Source organism: Scleropages formosus, chromosome 12 (genome assembly GCF_900964775.1).
Source record: "Scleropages formosus chromosome 12, fSclFor1.1, whole genome shotgun sequence".
NCBI classification, from domain to species: Eukaryota; Metazoa; Chordata; class Actinopteri; order Osteoglossiformes; family Osteoglossidae; genus Scleropages; species Scleropages formosus.
In genome coordinates this window covers 1,262,967-1,279,255 of record NC_041817.1, presented here as the reverse complement: position 1 = coordinate 1,279,255, position 16,289 = coordinate 1,262,967, and the positions used below count along the sequence as shown (strand labels likewise).

The following is a 16,289-nucleotide window of genomic DNA, read 5'->3' as shown; positions in this document are numbered from 1 at the left end:
ATCCATTTTCAAAGCCAAATATGAAAGCTGACTAGGGACACGGTTTGTGTACCAATAATGAAAGCCTTGAATTCCCAGAGTTGTTCAGAACTAGTAAATGACATAATCAATCTGTAATCAGACAAACTGTGGGTAGAAATTGTTCACAGCTACAGTGGTCACTAATATACGAAGAAGCAAGTGTTGACATGGACTTGTAACATGATGGTTATGTTTTAAGCAAAAGGAAGAGCCGGCTGTTGCAACCAGCTTTAGAAATTGGTTCATATTTAAGTAACTTTAGTTAAAAGCATCAAAAAATAGACATTTTTGAAGATGAGATAGGGTTCAATGTGCTACATTCTGTACCAGCAAGGCCCTTCACATAAATCAATTGCTTTCCCTAAATTCCCAGTGGCAAAGAACACCCACTAATGTAAAACTCATTAACAACTATGCTCTAAAGAGATCCGCACCTACTGGCCTCGTGAATTCTAAAAGCAGCTACCTTATGATCTGGTAAACACATATCTTCATTGGGCTTCTTCAGCTCCTTGGCCATCTCCAGTTCCAGCCTCCTAAGTTCCAGTTTTCTCTCCTTGTTCAACCGCTTCTCATCTCGCTTCTCCTGCTTCAAGCGCTCCCGCTCCTGAAAGACAGTGATGGCAAAAATTGACAGGATGTTCCATGATGGCAGACGAACGCATCATGGATTGCGTTACTGAAATCTAGCATAATGCCGTGGTACTACATATAAATCACAGGCACTTTCAAAGAAAATCTCCTGGAGTTAGATTCTTTAGTTCTATTCACAGTCTGTGTATTTTTTAGGGGAAAATGTTTTGTTCATATATCGCACACCTCTGCTTTCTTCCTGGCCTCCATCGCCTTCATCAACATCATGTGTTGTCGCCGTCTCTCCCTTTCCTACCAGGGCAGAAAACTAGCATCAGCAGTGAAATAGCACAAGAAGGGCTTGAGGCCACTACAAATGACATCTTAATATAGAGCATGTATAGCAGCGTGGTGGGTACAAATCACATCAATAATGGACAGGTTTATGTATGTTTTAGCTGAGGTTTAAAAGGTAAAAATGACAACCAATAAGCAAAAGGGAAAGCAACAGAGGTGAAGACGAGAAGTCAAACAAAAGCATACGCTTCAAGTTAGGATCAGACGTGATGCTTCTGGATAAGCTTGCAGATAAATAAGCAAAATGGCTGCCTGGCAGAGGTCAGTTGCTCTATATCTGTTACCAAGAAGTCAAATAGGAGATTATTCAGCAGAGCTACAGGCAGGACGTGTCTTTGTGCAGGAAATTTAAAGGCTACAAAGAACAGAAAAGTGATTAGAAAGCATAAACTTACAATGCTCTTCTCAAGTAACTATGTTTTAAAGATGCTTGCATTAGTTTGCCTTTGTACCAAATCAGATGATAAATTATTAGAGAAAGCTGCTATGTTCCCAGACAAATGCCTGAAACAATCCAGCAAACCACTATAATCTTATCCAGGATATTGCTTGATCCAATATGGCATGGGTTAATGGCAATATTTGGAATTGCCAATATTCGGTCTATCACGAAATCAGTAGTGGCCTAAATAAACTACAAGAAAGTGATGAGGGAGGAGAACTCATGTAGGGGGAAAAATTAATACAACAGACAGATGGAAGAATGTTTCCCTGATCTTGTGACTGGAACTCGGCTTGGCAAGCAGGAATGAGAGCAACCAAGCGGCCAAAGGTGATGGACAAGACGAGACCCCCCCCCCACGCCCTCAGATGCCAGGGACCAGAAAACAAGCACTTTCACAGCCATCTGAAAACAAATAATGTGATGAATGGGACATGTGTCCTTTTGGGCTATGGGGAGTCTACAGGCACCTTAGCCCTTTTGGGCACGATTTTGTCAGCAAGAAAAGCTTGCATTGTCTTGCTTTTTTGGGGAGCCCATGGCCCCCCCCAGGAACACAGAAAGAAGACATATGCAATGCACTTTGCCAAAAAGCCATGCAGAAGAATGTAGTATGACAGGCAGCCAGGGCTACACTTTATGCATTGCTATGACAACCATATCACAACCAGGTCACGATGCGGTGTTAGATGTACAAAAATAAACATACCCATACCATATCTAGTCTATGCCTCTCCAACTCCTGGTAGAAAGAGTTGGCAAAGTATTATGAAACAGAAATCACAGAGTCATAAGAACCAAGTTCATAAGAAAAATACCCCAAAGAATAACCCAAAACCCCAAAAGTATGGAAATTAACAAAAGGAAAACATGAAAGATTTCATAAAGAACTGATAAGTAGTTACATAGAGCCCCAGTCTTTCAAAGTTTTCAACAGAATCAGAAAACTGCTTAAGCATAAAGCATGTGAAACTGATACCTACCTGATGCTTCAATATCACAGCTTGTTGTCTTCTCATTTCTTTCTCCTTAAAGCAAAAAGATACCGTAGCTCAATTTTCACTGTTTTGACAAACACAGAATGCAATTCGTACACCCATTTTGCACTGCATTTTAGGCTTTTCTGGATTGACTGAAAGGGAAATTGCTAAAGCAACTTAAGGTGACATGGAACTTCTATCATGACACTTCTACACATGGTAGCAAAGGAAATGGTTTTCACTGTCCTCTGTGACACATATTAACGTGGAAAAGGATTTGCTAGGTGTCAAAAGAGATTCACTTATGGCACAGGGATATGCGTGTCATCAGTGAGAAAGCGGTAAGCCTGGAGGGATGTGCTGGTGCACGGATGGATGCATTAGCAACTGATGGCATTCATGTTACCCCCAACCATCCTCCACCCACACCAGTATCTATCACCCCATCTAAACTAACCTTTGTTCGCTTCTCAGCCTCCAAAATTTTGGCATTTGCTGCTTCCTCCTTCTTTTTCCTTTTTGCCTGTGCATGCGGAACAGGTCTTCAGGTCATGCAACTTGAAGCACTCATTCAAATCTTGCATCTATGCTTCAGATGATCTCATTCAATAACACAACTAGATGACAGACCATCAACATACGTAACACTTTGCATTCACAGAATCCTAGTATCTCACCATCTAAAACTGAACCACAGTAAAATTCTACTACACAGGCTACTAACATACTAGTAGTAGGTATAAAAGACAATTATATATTTGCTTTCTATTTAAATTAAAAATAGATTAAAATTAAGACTGTATGATTATTGCTACCATCTCAGTTAATAGGTAACTGCAATATACCATGTAAAACCAAGCAGATCTTAAGATAATGCCTGCACTCCTGAATTAATAGATTTATTGAAAGGTTAACAAACCTTAAGATTAATATGAAATAAGCCAGCAAAATAGTTCACAGCTTGAAATAAATTGTCTACCACAAATCAATTTCAAAATACAATGTTTAAACTAGCACACTATCTGAACCATACTTTGACAAAAACGGGAGACTGTTTGCATTGGGTATATTGTTTATTAAATGTTTAACTATGTGCAGCATTTACGTTATCTCCTGCATGACTCAAATTCTTCCCACTGTGAGGAAGAGCAATATCAGCAGGATCGACACTGTACTTAAAAATCACTGCTTAAATACATTCTCTAAATGTTCTGTAGTTAAAGGCTCCAGTGGGATAATTAGTAACAGAGAACAAGGAGAGACAATCAAAACTGTCCAGGCAAGGTCCTTCTGAAAGAGTTCTAAACCAGCTTCCATTTTGGTTGCTCAATGAAAAGGGGGGTATGGGACACAGTAGTACCTCTAGCCACTGAGTCATAACATACCAAACTGACAGCGAATACATTATGTAGAATTTAAATATGTAATTACAAGCTGTGAGAAATCCTGTTAAGAATGGCTTGCCAACCGTGTCAACTCAAATTTGATTTAGGCCTGCTAAAACACTTTGGAGCTTTTATAATTGTATATGTATGGAAAACAGCTTTTTCCAGCTACTTATGCTAAACTGTTGCTATTGTCTGATAGAAAAAAAATCTTTTATGTACAATTTAACCATGGTTTGAAGAGGCAAAGACAGGCTTAATATTCAAAAGTGGTCCACTAAAACCAATTTAGCATTAGTCCCCATATAAAATTATGCAGATGCCATAACCCAGAACACAAGATAGCCCCTGGATGAGACCAAGAACTGACATCTAAAACAAGAGACTGATTTTCAGGAATGTTTCTACATTTAACCTCCTCAAGCACATACTTCTAGAATCTGCTGCGCACGGAGTTCCTTTTCCATTCGGATCTGCTGAATCCGCTTAATCTTCTCCTTCAGAAAAAAAAAAAAGAAAAAAAAAAAAAAACAGGGAAGAAAAAAAGATTAGCCCAAAGTCTTGTCAATCATATTATGGAAGTCTAGAATTTGAAAGCCATTCTTTGAAAGGGAAATGACTTGAGAGGAAAAACATCCACTTTAAACTGGAGGTATACACAAAAATAAAACCAAAAAGGAGGACTTGTTATTGTAAGACATTATCCTTTTAAAATATAAAGAAATGCCTGCATCATAGATTCTTTGTATTTCTATGCATTAGTGAGCCATTTCAGATGGAAACACAGAACTCATTCACTCTGCAAAACATAGCATAAAATACCTGGCAAAGGAAAAAGGAAACATACCTGCTGTTTCAGAATCTTAATTTGCTCTTTTTGTTTTCGCTTCTCCTCAGCAGCCATAATTGCTGAAAAAGAGAATGTGGTGTAAAGTTTGTGGTTTCATCTGCTGCTGGTAAGAACACATGGCAATAGGCAGCTTGTTTACAGTGCTGCAGGAAGTGGGCCGCATACCTTGTTGCTTCCTTGCTTCTTTGGCCGCTCGAGCCAGGGCCTGTTTTTCAAGTTTCCGCATCAATTTGATCTGAGCTGCCTGGCGGGCTATTTCTGAGAGAAAGGGAGGGTAGAACTAAGGTTTACTTTCTTCCCACCTCTTTCCATGCAGTCTGGACAGAAAAGTCTCATCAGTGTGGCAATGTTCACCTTGGGCTTCTAGTTTTCGGAGAAGCTTGGCATCAGTGACACTTGGGAGCTCACCCTCACCCACGTTTGGGGGTCGGCCCTTTCGGCGTCTCACTCGGGACCCGTCTATTGGGCGCTGGCTCTCTGGGTTTGGGGGCCGGCCCCGCCGACCCTCCATGGCCAGAATGCGAGGGATGACCTCCTCCTCCTTCAACAGGCTCCACTGCATGCCCTGAACCAAAAGACAAAGGGGAGTGGGGGAGATCACTATCAATTATTTTGCATTTATCTACAGGCTCTATATAACAATAAAGCAGCCACACAACTTGATATAAATCTTCTCTCCTGCTTTCTCCATAACAGAATCCAAGTTATATGCGTCACATATTTACCCATACTCTTTTAAACCTCTATACAATAAATAGGTAAGACTAAAAATCAACATAGTTACATGTTAACTTTTATTTAGACCTCTTGACTGGTCTGGTGTGCATCTTTCACAGCACACAATGGGCTGCATTCTCAGACTGCCACATCATGTACCTCAAACTGTGTTCCATTACCCACTTGTCCTTAGTATAGCATTACAAGTAAACTGACTGATATGTTCCTTCAGCTCACTAGTTTTTTTTGGTTGGGGATATAGTTAATGGGACCAGACTAACTGAAAGGCTGGCAGTTAATCTTGTCCCTCCTAATCTTAGGTGTAAGAATGAACTAGCAATAGACATAAAAATAAGTCACCTGGGGTCCATCTCTGGCTTCATAGAAGTCACCAACCCTTATTTTTGCACTGAAGCTAAAATTATCACGCGTGATGTCAGTAATTCCATTTCTGGATAGATACTACAGAAGAGAAGATAATGGCTTTGGTGAGACAAGTTATCCAAAGTTCAGGCAGAGAGCGTGAAGGGCTACACTAAAAGCAACCTAGCAAAATCAGCTGTCTTACAGTGGTGTCACAGCCTTTTACAACTGCACACTTTAATTTGAATCATCCTCTATCAGAAATGCTTTTCAATAAATTAGCATGAATACTAGCAAAGCACGGAGAAGTATGAACAAAAATAACATTATAACTGGCTGATTAATTTTATAGCACAATACGCAATGGCAAGCAGATTGAAAAAAAAATTCAAATAGGACTGGAGCTCCTTTCATGTACTGCCACCCTGAAGCAGTCCAATAGTGCCATGTGGTTCCACAGGGGCCTGATTACCTTTACAACATCTGGGTACTGACGCAGCTTCTTTCCACATGGGGCGTAGTACGCCACATCTCCTTGGAGGCGCCCGTTGACATTCTTGATTCGAGTTTCTCTCTGCCACCTTGGGTGTTAAAGATATGACATTCACAATGCATTGTTACCCTAAACAGTTGTGTTACAGAGAGTGAGTCAAGGGTGGCAGTCTTTTAGTTTCAAGTCCGCTTCAGTTGTACTGACGTTCTTCCCTAAGGTGATTTATAATGCTTTAAGCATGAGTAAATATCTAGTGAAAATATGCAAGAAAGTTTAAATATGTCATGAATATTAGGACTTTATTATGGCCAGCACATAATGGAACTTTACAACAGGCAAAAACCCATTAGGAAACCATTACAGACAAAAATACACCTTTCTGCACCAGCAATTAAAGGCCTGACTGCAAGAATTATAGCAAGTCATTCTTTTGTGCAAGAATGCCTACATAATACTATAGACACAAATAATTAACACTCAAATTTTCCTCACTTTTAAACAAAAAACCAATCAATCTTAGAAAGAGTACAATTGCCAAAAGTAATGTATTTCAAAACAGACAAGTGTTGCTTATCTCCAGTATCTACCTGTGCCAGTGGAAGGAGAATAAATTCCTTAAAATAAAGACTCCTTGAAGACACTGAGTTCTGCTACTGAAGCTCCCAATAACTGAATGCAAACTCAGAATATCAAGAAGCCCAACTATTTACACTGACCATTTTACAGCTTTGCCCTCTGCTCTCACAAGCCTTAAACACTAATCAGCAGTATAGCAGTGCACTTGGTCTGGGGTGATGCCTTTCTTTCACCCTCCTACCCACTTCTGGAAACTGGCCCAGGTATTAAGTGCAGCCCAATTCTGACTGAAGCACTGTTCATACCTGATATCTCAAGTTAACTGTGTAAGAATATCTACACAAGGCAGAAGACACCCCAGACTGGCAGCTGTCTGGAAAGATGGGCCACTATTATGACAGATCGTTGAAGAAACTGGTCATTCTATACATCTCACATGTAATGCCTTATAGCTTTTTACTAGGCTTACCGAGCAGAGCAGGTCTACATGCTCATCATTCTTTTAAGGTTCCATGACCTACCTACTTGAGACAAAAACATAACAGGAACCAAGAGTGACAATACCTCACCTTGACTTGGAAAGAAACCAATGCACGGGCAGAGAATACTATATACAGACACCCCTCTACTTATGTAAATTTGACTTATGTAAATCCAGATTTACGTAAAAAATTCCCACCGTACATGTTATTTACAGACAGCGCTTACACAAAACATCTGAAATAGGTTAAGCACAAGTCGGTGTAGCCAGACAAGGCAGGAAGCTGCGTCTTCTCAGTTTCCGTGTGTTTTGAGCTGTGAATGCATCTCCTCGCGTTAGTGTAGTGCTTTTTCCGCATATTTTTACCCATTTCATTATTCACAATGCCTGGTGGTAAACGTGCGCTTGACGGAAAATGAGAACAGTCTTGCAAGCGTACAGCAATTGATTTGAAGAGGAAATTGAAAATAACAAAGAAGTATGAAGGTGGACAAATATTATAGTCTATAGCATGGGAACCAGGTTTAGCCGTATTAACTATAAATATGATAGTGAAGGATGCTGCATGTATAAAGAAGCATGTGACGATGGCGTGCAATGATGCTGAATGGTGGGGGAGGAGGGGGAATCTGACATACGTAACTTTTGACTTGTGTAAGGGGTTGAAGAACGGTCTATTTGCGCAAGTCGAGGGGTGTCTACTCAAAAACCTTCAATAGTCTACGATATCAAAGCTATCTAAAACATGTGGTCTCGAAGTTTTGTCATATCTGATTCTTTTCCAAAAGGTTCACATTCCCTGATACGCACCCGAATTCAAGAGGTACGCGCAGCTCCCGTTCATCTGTCACTCTTCTCCGTTTTGCCGACCCTATAAATGATGAGCAGTTTGTTAAAACTATCAGGCACTTTGAAATGTGAAGCTTCACCAGGACCATGCTTCCCCGTGAGGACTGCTAGCATTATACCTCAAACTCTGGTAGATAAGAATAACACATTTTTATATCCAAATGGTTTCTTTCTACACAGAAATGAAAAAAAGGCCACATAACAGTATTTCACAGGAGAACTTTCACAATTTCTATTCCTTCTTCCTTAATGGTTGATGGCTTTTCGGCATTTCTTGAAAGCTTTATTGCCTATTAAAGAGTAGTCGAGTTCTCTTTTAGTTAGACATGCTTGATATGCTAAACTGACATGCAATTAACGCTTAATCCATAATCCACCTGAATCCAGAAAACTGCAAAGAAGTATTTACTTGATTATCTCACACACACACACACACACACACACACACAGTGTCTGAAACCACTTGTCCCAAGTGGGGTCACGGCGAGCCGGAGCCTAATCCGACAACACAGGGCGCAAGGCTGGAGAGGGAGGGGACACACCCAGGATGGGATGCCAGTCCATCGCAAGGCACCCCAAGCGGGACTCGAATCCCACCGCTCCCCCCTACTTGATTATCCTAGAATGTATTTTGAGGTGCTACTAGAGGGAAATAGAATCAAGTAAAATCTGTCAAAAAGTTAAAGCCAAATACCTTTCAAATGTTAATTTCTAAGAGGTGCTGTAGAATTACTGAACTCTTACCAGAATCTTTGGCAGTTTTTTTTTTTTTTAAAAAAAAAAAAAAAAAAAAAACCAATTACAACATACTCAATGTGCATACTGACTGACATGTTGACATATTAAGAACAACCCAAGCTGCACATACTATTGTACTGAATTAACAGAAAGTCCCTTTTTCCCCTCCATTTTCTAATGTAGGTAATCTGACTGCTTTGGAAAAAACCATCCTTGATCGCCTAGCAAGTTGTCTAATTGCAACACTGTTCAGGCTGCAGATGAGTCCTCAAAAGATATAACACTTTCAAAGACCACACAATGTGCCACAGTGTCTGAAGTTACCTGGCTGTGTGCACACAGTGAAGGATGAAGATGGAGCACTGTGATAGGCTAGGGATCCAGAGCCAGTCAATGCACTGGAGGCTGCCATGCTGGGAGTCTTGATGACTTGGAGATTAAGAGGGGAACTGCTGATCGAGTGGTTGGCAGAGGTGTTCTGCAAGGAGGTACTTTTAGTGAGTTTCAGGGGTATCTTCTCCCCCTCTGTGTCCGTGCCAGTCTCGTTGCGATCCTTCATGTCATCCTCTGAGCCGTCCGAGTCACTTCCAAAATTGCTTTCTGACTCTACAAGGTATATTGGCAGGTGTGGAGTGTTAAATTTCAGCGACAAACAGCTAGCCACTGAGAAAGAAGCAGCAGACCGTTTTGTTAGACAAAGAAGAGTTGCAACCAGCATAATGTTACCAGATACAAAAACTGGTATAACTGCTGAATGGTCTGTTTTTAAACTGCAAAGGGAAAAGTGAAAGGGAGACCTGAGGGGCTGTCGGAGTCATCATCGTCATCATCGTCATCTTCATCTTCATCCTCATCATCCTCATCCTCAACGGAGTCATCTGATTCCTTACTACTTGGGATATCAGACTCTGTGCTGCGGAAAAGGTCAACTAGGGACTGAACCAGATGACTCTGTGGTGCCCCTTTCCCTGGAGTCATGGCTTTGGGGACCCTGTTCTTTATGTGCATGGTGGTCAGGCTGGGTGAGGTAGTGGTCCGCGTGGGTGCCATGGAAGCAGCCGTGTGGTTCTTCGGCCCCATGCTCAAGTTGACTGGCAAGGAGAAAGGTGCAACTGGGGCAGCATCGGATGCAGCACCAGGAGCAGCAACACTGGGCTTACTGGGACTCTTTGCCTGGCTGCGAGGTTTAGTGATTAGGGCCAGAGGGGCATCTTGAACAGTGCTCTGAATCACACCATTTGGGTGGTGGTGGCTGTGCTGATGGCCAAGGAGGGTGCTGGAAAGGAAGAGGTTGGAGTGGTTGCTGTGAGGATTAGCCAGCTTAGGGCTGTCCATGACCTCAGGGGACAGTTTGGGAGGGGGCAGGGATAACAACACTGCCTTCTTCTGGGTCTTGTGGGACTCCTGCTGTTTTTTCAGATGGACAGGAAACACCTGCTTTAAGTGCTCCTGGGAGAAAAATGGCTTAAAAAAAGAAAAGTGAAAAGAGGAAAAATGTGATTACACTAGCTGTGATTTTTCATTAATGCAGATGGCAAAAACAGGTGGCAAAGTACAAATTGTAAACAATTATGTCCAGTCATTAGCTGGAAATATTAAAATAAGTTCAGAGTTCTCTTGACTAATAGGACAAATTAGTTTCTGTTATTATATCTGCTGTGTATGTCACAAATAAAATACAGATTATAGAATATACATTTACTGAGTCACATTTTACATTTTCACATTTGAATACATATGAGCAATGTAGCAAACATCTTTCTATGAAATATATAATTTCAGGTTCTGCTCAGCAAATTTTATGAAGCTTTTTCTTTTTAGATGTTCTTCTGTTTTTTAGGAGTTCTAAAAAAATAAATAGCAGACAAAAGACCATATTAAATGCTAATATGCTGCAATGACATAATTGATATTTGACTCTTCTTGCAATAATTACATTGGTGGGGTACACCTCTTCTCTTTGGATAACCAGATTCCTAAACCATTACCAAAGGTAATTGCCTGTCTGCTTTGGTGCTGTAATTCCAACAGTGCTAAAGCACTGTCACTTTCACTCATGTACCGGGGAAATTGCACTAAACACAATCAAACCTCAGAGGCTAGGTGGCTTGTTTTTGAAAAACTTTGTTTAAATTTTGCATTGTCAAAAACAATGATATTCATGCAATAAGTAATTACTGATGAATGTGCTATAAACCATCAAGAGAGCAAATATCAGTGCTTCACCATTTTTCAACAAATTAAATTTACATTTATTCATTTAGATGATGCTTTTTCAAAAAGCAACTTACAATGTTAAGGTACCTACAAATATTTACCCATTTATACAGCTGGGCAATTTTTTACTACAGCAATTTAAGGTGAATTCCTTGCTCCATGCTGCTACAGCTGGAGGTGGGATTCAAACCTGTAGCCTCTGAGTTCAAAGGCAGCAGCTCTAACCACTACTCTCTCAGCTGCCCAACTCTGTATATTAGAAATGAGGAGAAATATACTGCCTACTATAAGTGCACTTTAACATATTATGAAACACTTAGAACAAGATAATAGAGCCCATCTGAAAGAAGGGCCATATACACACCTGCTTTAATCTGAAATCAATGTGGGAAACTGAATCCTCCACGAGGCTCCTTGTTGTTGCCTTCACCCCATCAGGGGAGAGAGTTGGGGGGTTGGGAGAGGGGGTCAAGGATTTGACTTTGGGAGATGGAGACAACGAGGGAGGTCTGGGGGAACTGGAGAGAGACAGTGGCTGGGGTGAGTTAGACAGAGAGAGGGGCTTTGGTGAGGTGGAGAGGGAGAGGGGCTTGGGCGAGGTGGAGAGGCAGAGGGGCTTGGGCGAGGGAGAAAGTGGTTTGGGCGAGTTCTCCTGGCGCGGCTGTGTGACCAGGGCCAGGGGCTTGACGCTGGCTGCCAGACCAGTTGCCTGTATAACACTCTGGTGTTGCTTCACTCCCTCCTCCCTGGCCTTGGGTCCTTGAAAAACCAGTGGGCCAGAGGAAGAAGTGACCAGACCTAGGGACTGTGGCTGACTTGAGGGTTGAATTGGGAAGTGGGCAGCAGCCGGTGACTCAGTGGAAAAGCCACGGGGCAGGTTCCCCGTGCTCTCCTGGTGCTCCAAGTCTTCAACAAGTTTGGGCATATTCTTCTTACCCTCACCAACGTCGACCTGTAGCGGTGTGAGAAGGAAAAGAATGTCCAATATGTTCTGTACAACACTGGGATGAACATGGCTCCAAAGCTCTCTGCTAAATACAAGTAGTCACACCTACCATAGATATTTAAATATAACATCACTCAAGCATTTAAATTTAATGTGATAACTGGCACTCAGCACTGGGAGAGAAAACAGATTCTATGCCTACCAGTAATGACACAACTTTTTTTGACTATTATCTGTAATAAATATGGGACAGCTGGTAGCGTAGTGGTTATAGCTGCTGCCTCTGGACCCAAAGGTTGCAGGTTCGGATCTCACCTCCAGCTATAGTACTCTTGAGCAAGGTACTTGAATATTTAGAATTCAATCTTAGACAGAAGGTACCAAATCCCTTGATCACTTTCAGCTTTCCATTTACCCGCGTGTCCCTCTCAGAATCTGAATCATCAGTCTCGTTACTCTGGTCATCGTCATCGTCATCTTCTTCCTCATCATCCTCGTCATCCAAGTCTGAGTCACTGCTACTGACCCCTTCACTTGAGGTTTCGGAGGAAGATCCAGATTCACTGTCACTGTTGCTGGAACACTCCATTGTCTTCTTGCGGAGCTTCTGAAAATTAGCAACCAATCCCATCAATTAACATTGCAGTTTAACCCTCCCAAACAGACTACACAAACTGCCCCTGGAGTCTAGATGTATTGAGCTGATTTATGTACAATGTTGCACAACAAGTCTGAATTTCTGAATGACCTGTCTCTGAAGCAGATCAACAAGTAATGATCCACACGGTCACTTGTTAAATATGTCTAAGGCTGATGACCTTCCACTAAAGGTGATTAAGGCATTTCATATTTTGGCCCTCCATGACCCAGGTTGGGCAGTCCCTGTCTTACGATGATGTGTCTCACCTTGTCTTTAGTTTTCTGACTAGGCTTCTCCTTCACGATTTGGCCCCCCTCCTGTACACCTTTGCGACTCCGACTGCTGGAGTTAGTGGCTTTGGGCTGCTCAGATGCCCCCAGTGCTGGAGGCATGGCAGGGGCAGGGTTCCCCCCAGAGGAAGCATTGACACTGCTCCCGTTCACTGCGCCATTCACCCCTGCATTCAGTAAAAGGCATTACTATCAGATACTCAAATCTATCCTAACATTGTTTCATTAGAATACTATGCAATGTAATGAAGCACATACCCAGAAAAAAAGAAATACATGAGTGGGAGAGAGGGCTGCAATGGTAAAAACTGAAAATAGGCTGCGTTTGAAGTACAAAGTCAAAAATTATCAACATATGCAAACTGAAGACTTCAGCTGAAGCTGACAAAACATTAATCTACACTGCGTACTTTTTCTCCTTCAGGGTCAATTAAACGCATTTAATATTGTACCTTTGATTCTAAGTATTTTCTATATCCTTCTGTTGTGAAAATGCTTTTTTTAATGAAACATCATTGTTTGTGAAGCGAGTGGGGTTACAATCCCGAATGGCTGTACCTTTGGAGGAGCCCCGTCCATTCTTGCTCGGCGTCCGAGAATGGAAAGGACTGGAGTCGTGGTTCTGCATGGGAGGCGTGAACATCGGAGGGAGGCCAAGGATGGGGGAGAAGAAGGCGGTGGTGCCCCGCCCAGGAGCCTCAGATGCCCGCCACCACTCTGCAGCATTGAGGAGACAGCAAAAACCCAAGGTGAGAATGAAGCTATAACAATGAAACTATGAAAAACCGTGAGATATTCTGAGAAAGATACTCATAAGTAACATAAATTGTTTACACACATTTCTAGTGCCTCTGGATAACATTTACAATATTTCTTTTTGATCACTGCAGAGTAGCTCCTAGGCATCTTCAAAATACTTTCAGTATCAGCTCCTACATCTGTGCTAAACCCATCACTGGTTTCCATGCTTCTTACTGTCACCATCATCTTCTCCAAGTCACCTCAACAACAGTTCAAACATGTAGCACAAATATGTAGAACAGAATTCTTACAGTACATTCAAACAAAATTCAAATGATCTGTTAGGCATTGCTTCAACTTACAGCACTGTGTAGCAGTTTGATATTGGCCATTGAAAATACTGCAGGATAAAGAAAACTAATGAGATAATTTCAGACCTGCTTGTTTTGAAACTAAACGTTTTGCCTCTGATCAAAAATCCACAAAACTCATTTTTGTTTTCCATTACCTTTAAATTTATCCACTTATTACTATACTGAGGGCAACAAATTCATAAACTAACGATTAAGTTTGGTTCATGTTTTACTTAAAAGATATTTTAAAGGTTTCACAATTTAAACATACAAAACCCTTGAAGCATCCATTACTTATTTCCCTTAATTCAAAAACAACGTTAAGCAAATGAATAGGCATAAACGTGTGGTGATTATTTGACAGATGTTGATACTACAGCAATATACTTTTGATTAACGATTAACATAGAGTTAATTTCATCAACAGGGTGCTACTGAGTTTCAGTTGATGCTTTTATTTTTCATAATGTGTTACAGCAACAATATTTTTACTTCACTTTCTTACATAACAGAACAAACAAAAATACAAAAAGTAATTAAATGTCAGGTTCTGCTTCCTAGCAAGGAAAATCCACTTACTTATTCACTGATAACAAAATTGAATTGCAATTGAACTGAATTCAAAATTTCCATTGTTTATTCTGATTTACACTACTACAAGGATGATACTGTGAACGCAGTTACCATGAAAGTAACATTAATTCATCTTTTCATAACTGCAAACTTCTACCTTAGTTATGTACGTAGCCAGTTTAAAATTCTGAAATTTAATTTCAAGTTAAGCAGTATTTCAGCAATATGGTCCTGGCCCAGGCTAAGTGGTTATATAGCTTGCTCCAGAACAGCTGAAGTGGTTTAGTAGTGTCAACAAAACAAATATGGGTGCTTCAGTAATCCATCCCAGTTTGGACTGTTCTGTTGTAGACAGACAAACCTAAAATAGGTGGAGTGGTTTTTCCTTTCGCTTGATCTCCCCTACCTGGAAATGTTCCCAGCTGAGAGTGAGCTGCAAGGGCAGCAGAGACACCAAGCGTGCCCAGGCCTCCAAATTCTGACCGCCCTGAGCTACTAGTGTAAAGGCCAAAGGCTGGGTGGTTCATCATGGGGAAGGCACTTGAGACGGAGGACATGCTAAAAGGTTGATCGTTGGTTGTCCGGAACAAATGTCCTGGAAAAGAGACAAGACGAGACAAATCCAATTATTTAGAGCAAGGCACATCGTGTAGCTAAATTACCGCATCTAAATAATTCACTCCTATGTATGTTAAAGTTTAATATCATAACATTTCCCTATTGATTTTACAACCCCTAGTTAGTAAGGGAATGTTTTATGTATTATCAATAAAGACATTAGCCAACAGTAAAGACTCTCATATTCTGCTTGATCTGTTTAAACATGGTTGTGCAAATATGAAAAAGATTTGGTAATCTGGGAAACCATTCTGAGGGAATTCATTCATATTTTAGGACCAGCAAGAATGTTAATGTTTGAATGCAGGAAAATCCAAGTGCAAACACAGTCTCTTGACCACCTACTCTGTTGACACAGTTTTGAAAACGTATATTTCGATAAGTTAAAATATTGTAATTCAATCAGCTGTTTGACACAAAGGGTTCATTTAAAATTTCATCATCTTTGGTTTTCATATTGCTAATTCTTTTTAACTCTTGAGTAATCCTCCATTAGATGTTATGACATCACTGAGTAAAGGGAAATTACTCCTGTGTCGTTTAGGGGAGAGGAATATACAGCGACATGAACAAATAAGCCGTTACTATGCCTCTCTACCTGACAAACATTAAACTTTTACTATAATGCATTACAGGCTTTATTTGGAGGCATGTTCGATTAACACAGCTCAAAAGCAACATCTACCTCTCCTTCTGATACATTTTATTTAATTTAGGCAGAGAAGCTTGTAAAAATGTTTACTTCATCACGATCACTGGGCAGCAGTTTTGCTACATGGTACATTGTGAGCAACTACTGAATAAAGGGCTAATGTGAGCAAGCAGTCAATGTCGAAGTTGAGTATAATCTTCCCCACACCGTTGGATGCATCCGCAAAGGTGCATATTTCATGCAAATTCAATTTTGCAGCACAGAAGCAAGAGGAGGCCCGAGCAGGCAGCTCTGGCAGCATTTCTCTGTGTTGGGTTGCACGCACAGGTTGCACGCAACCACTGGCACTGGAGAGCCCATTTTTCCCTTGATAGGTCTTAAACACCTCAAAATGAAGAATTTTAAATGTCAAGCCAAAATGTGCATAAATACAT

At 41.0% G+C, this 16,289-nt stretch overlaps 1 protein-coding gene across 15 annotated transcripts in view; it reads right to left on the bottom strand.

Annotated features, from left to right (window-relative positions):
* The window catches only part of LOC108927927 (bromodomain adjacent to zinc finger domain protein 2B), a 72,719-nt gene that overhangs the window by 10,174 nt on the left and 46,256 nt on the right, over window positions 1-16,289 (bottom strand). For 5 of the 15 annotated variants that reach the window (XM_018741558.2, XM_018741567.2, XM_018741564.2 and 2 more), the window contains exons 4-22: window positions 14,992-15,180; window positions 13,477-13,635; window positions 12,895-13,085; window positions 12,404-12,595; window positions 11,407-11,994; window positions 9,623-10,289; window positions 9,150-9,431; window positions 8,049-8,109; window positions 6,161-6,269; window positions 5,686-5,787; window positions 4,963-5,173; window positions 4,774-4,866; window positions 4,606-4,667; window positions 4,190-4,255; window positions 2,831-2,896; window positions 2,377-2,421; window positions 2,103-2,135; window positions 841-906; window positions 488-628 (exon numbers count right to left, since the gene is read on the bottom strand). In XM_018741558.2, coding sequence (XP_018597074.1) covers window positions 488-628; window positions 841-906; window positions 2,103-2,135; window positions 2,377-2,421; window positions 2,831-2,896; window positions 4,190-4,255; window positions 4,606-4,667; window positions 4,774-4,866; window positions 4,963-5,173; window positions 5,686-5,787; window positions 6,161-6,269; window positions 8,049-8,109; window positions 9,150-9,431; window positions 9,623-10,289; window positions 11,407-11,994; window positions 12,404-12,595; window positions 12,895-13,085; window positions 13,477-13,635; window positions 14,992-15,180 — 3,323 coding nt within the window. The remainder of the gene's footprint in view (window positions 1-487; window positions 629-840; window positions 907-2,102; window positions 2,136-2,376; window positions 2,422-2,830; window positions 2,897-4,189; window positions 4,256-4,605; window positions 4,668-4,773; window positions 4,867-4,962; window positions 5,174-5,685; window positions 5,788-6,160; window positions 6,270-8,048; window positions 8,110-9,149; window positions 9,432-9,622; window positions 10,290-11,406; window positions 11,995-12,403; window positions 12,596-12,894; window positions 13,086-13,476; window positions 13,636-14,991; window positions 15,181-16,289) is intronic. The other 10 variants (XM_018741561.2, XM_018741573.2, XM_018741562.2 and 7 more) reach the window with 6 other exon arrangements.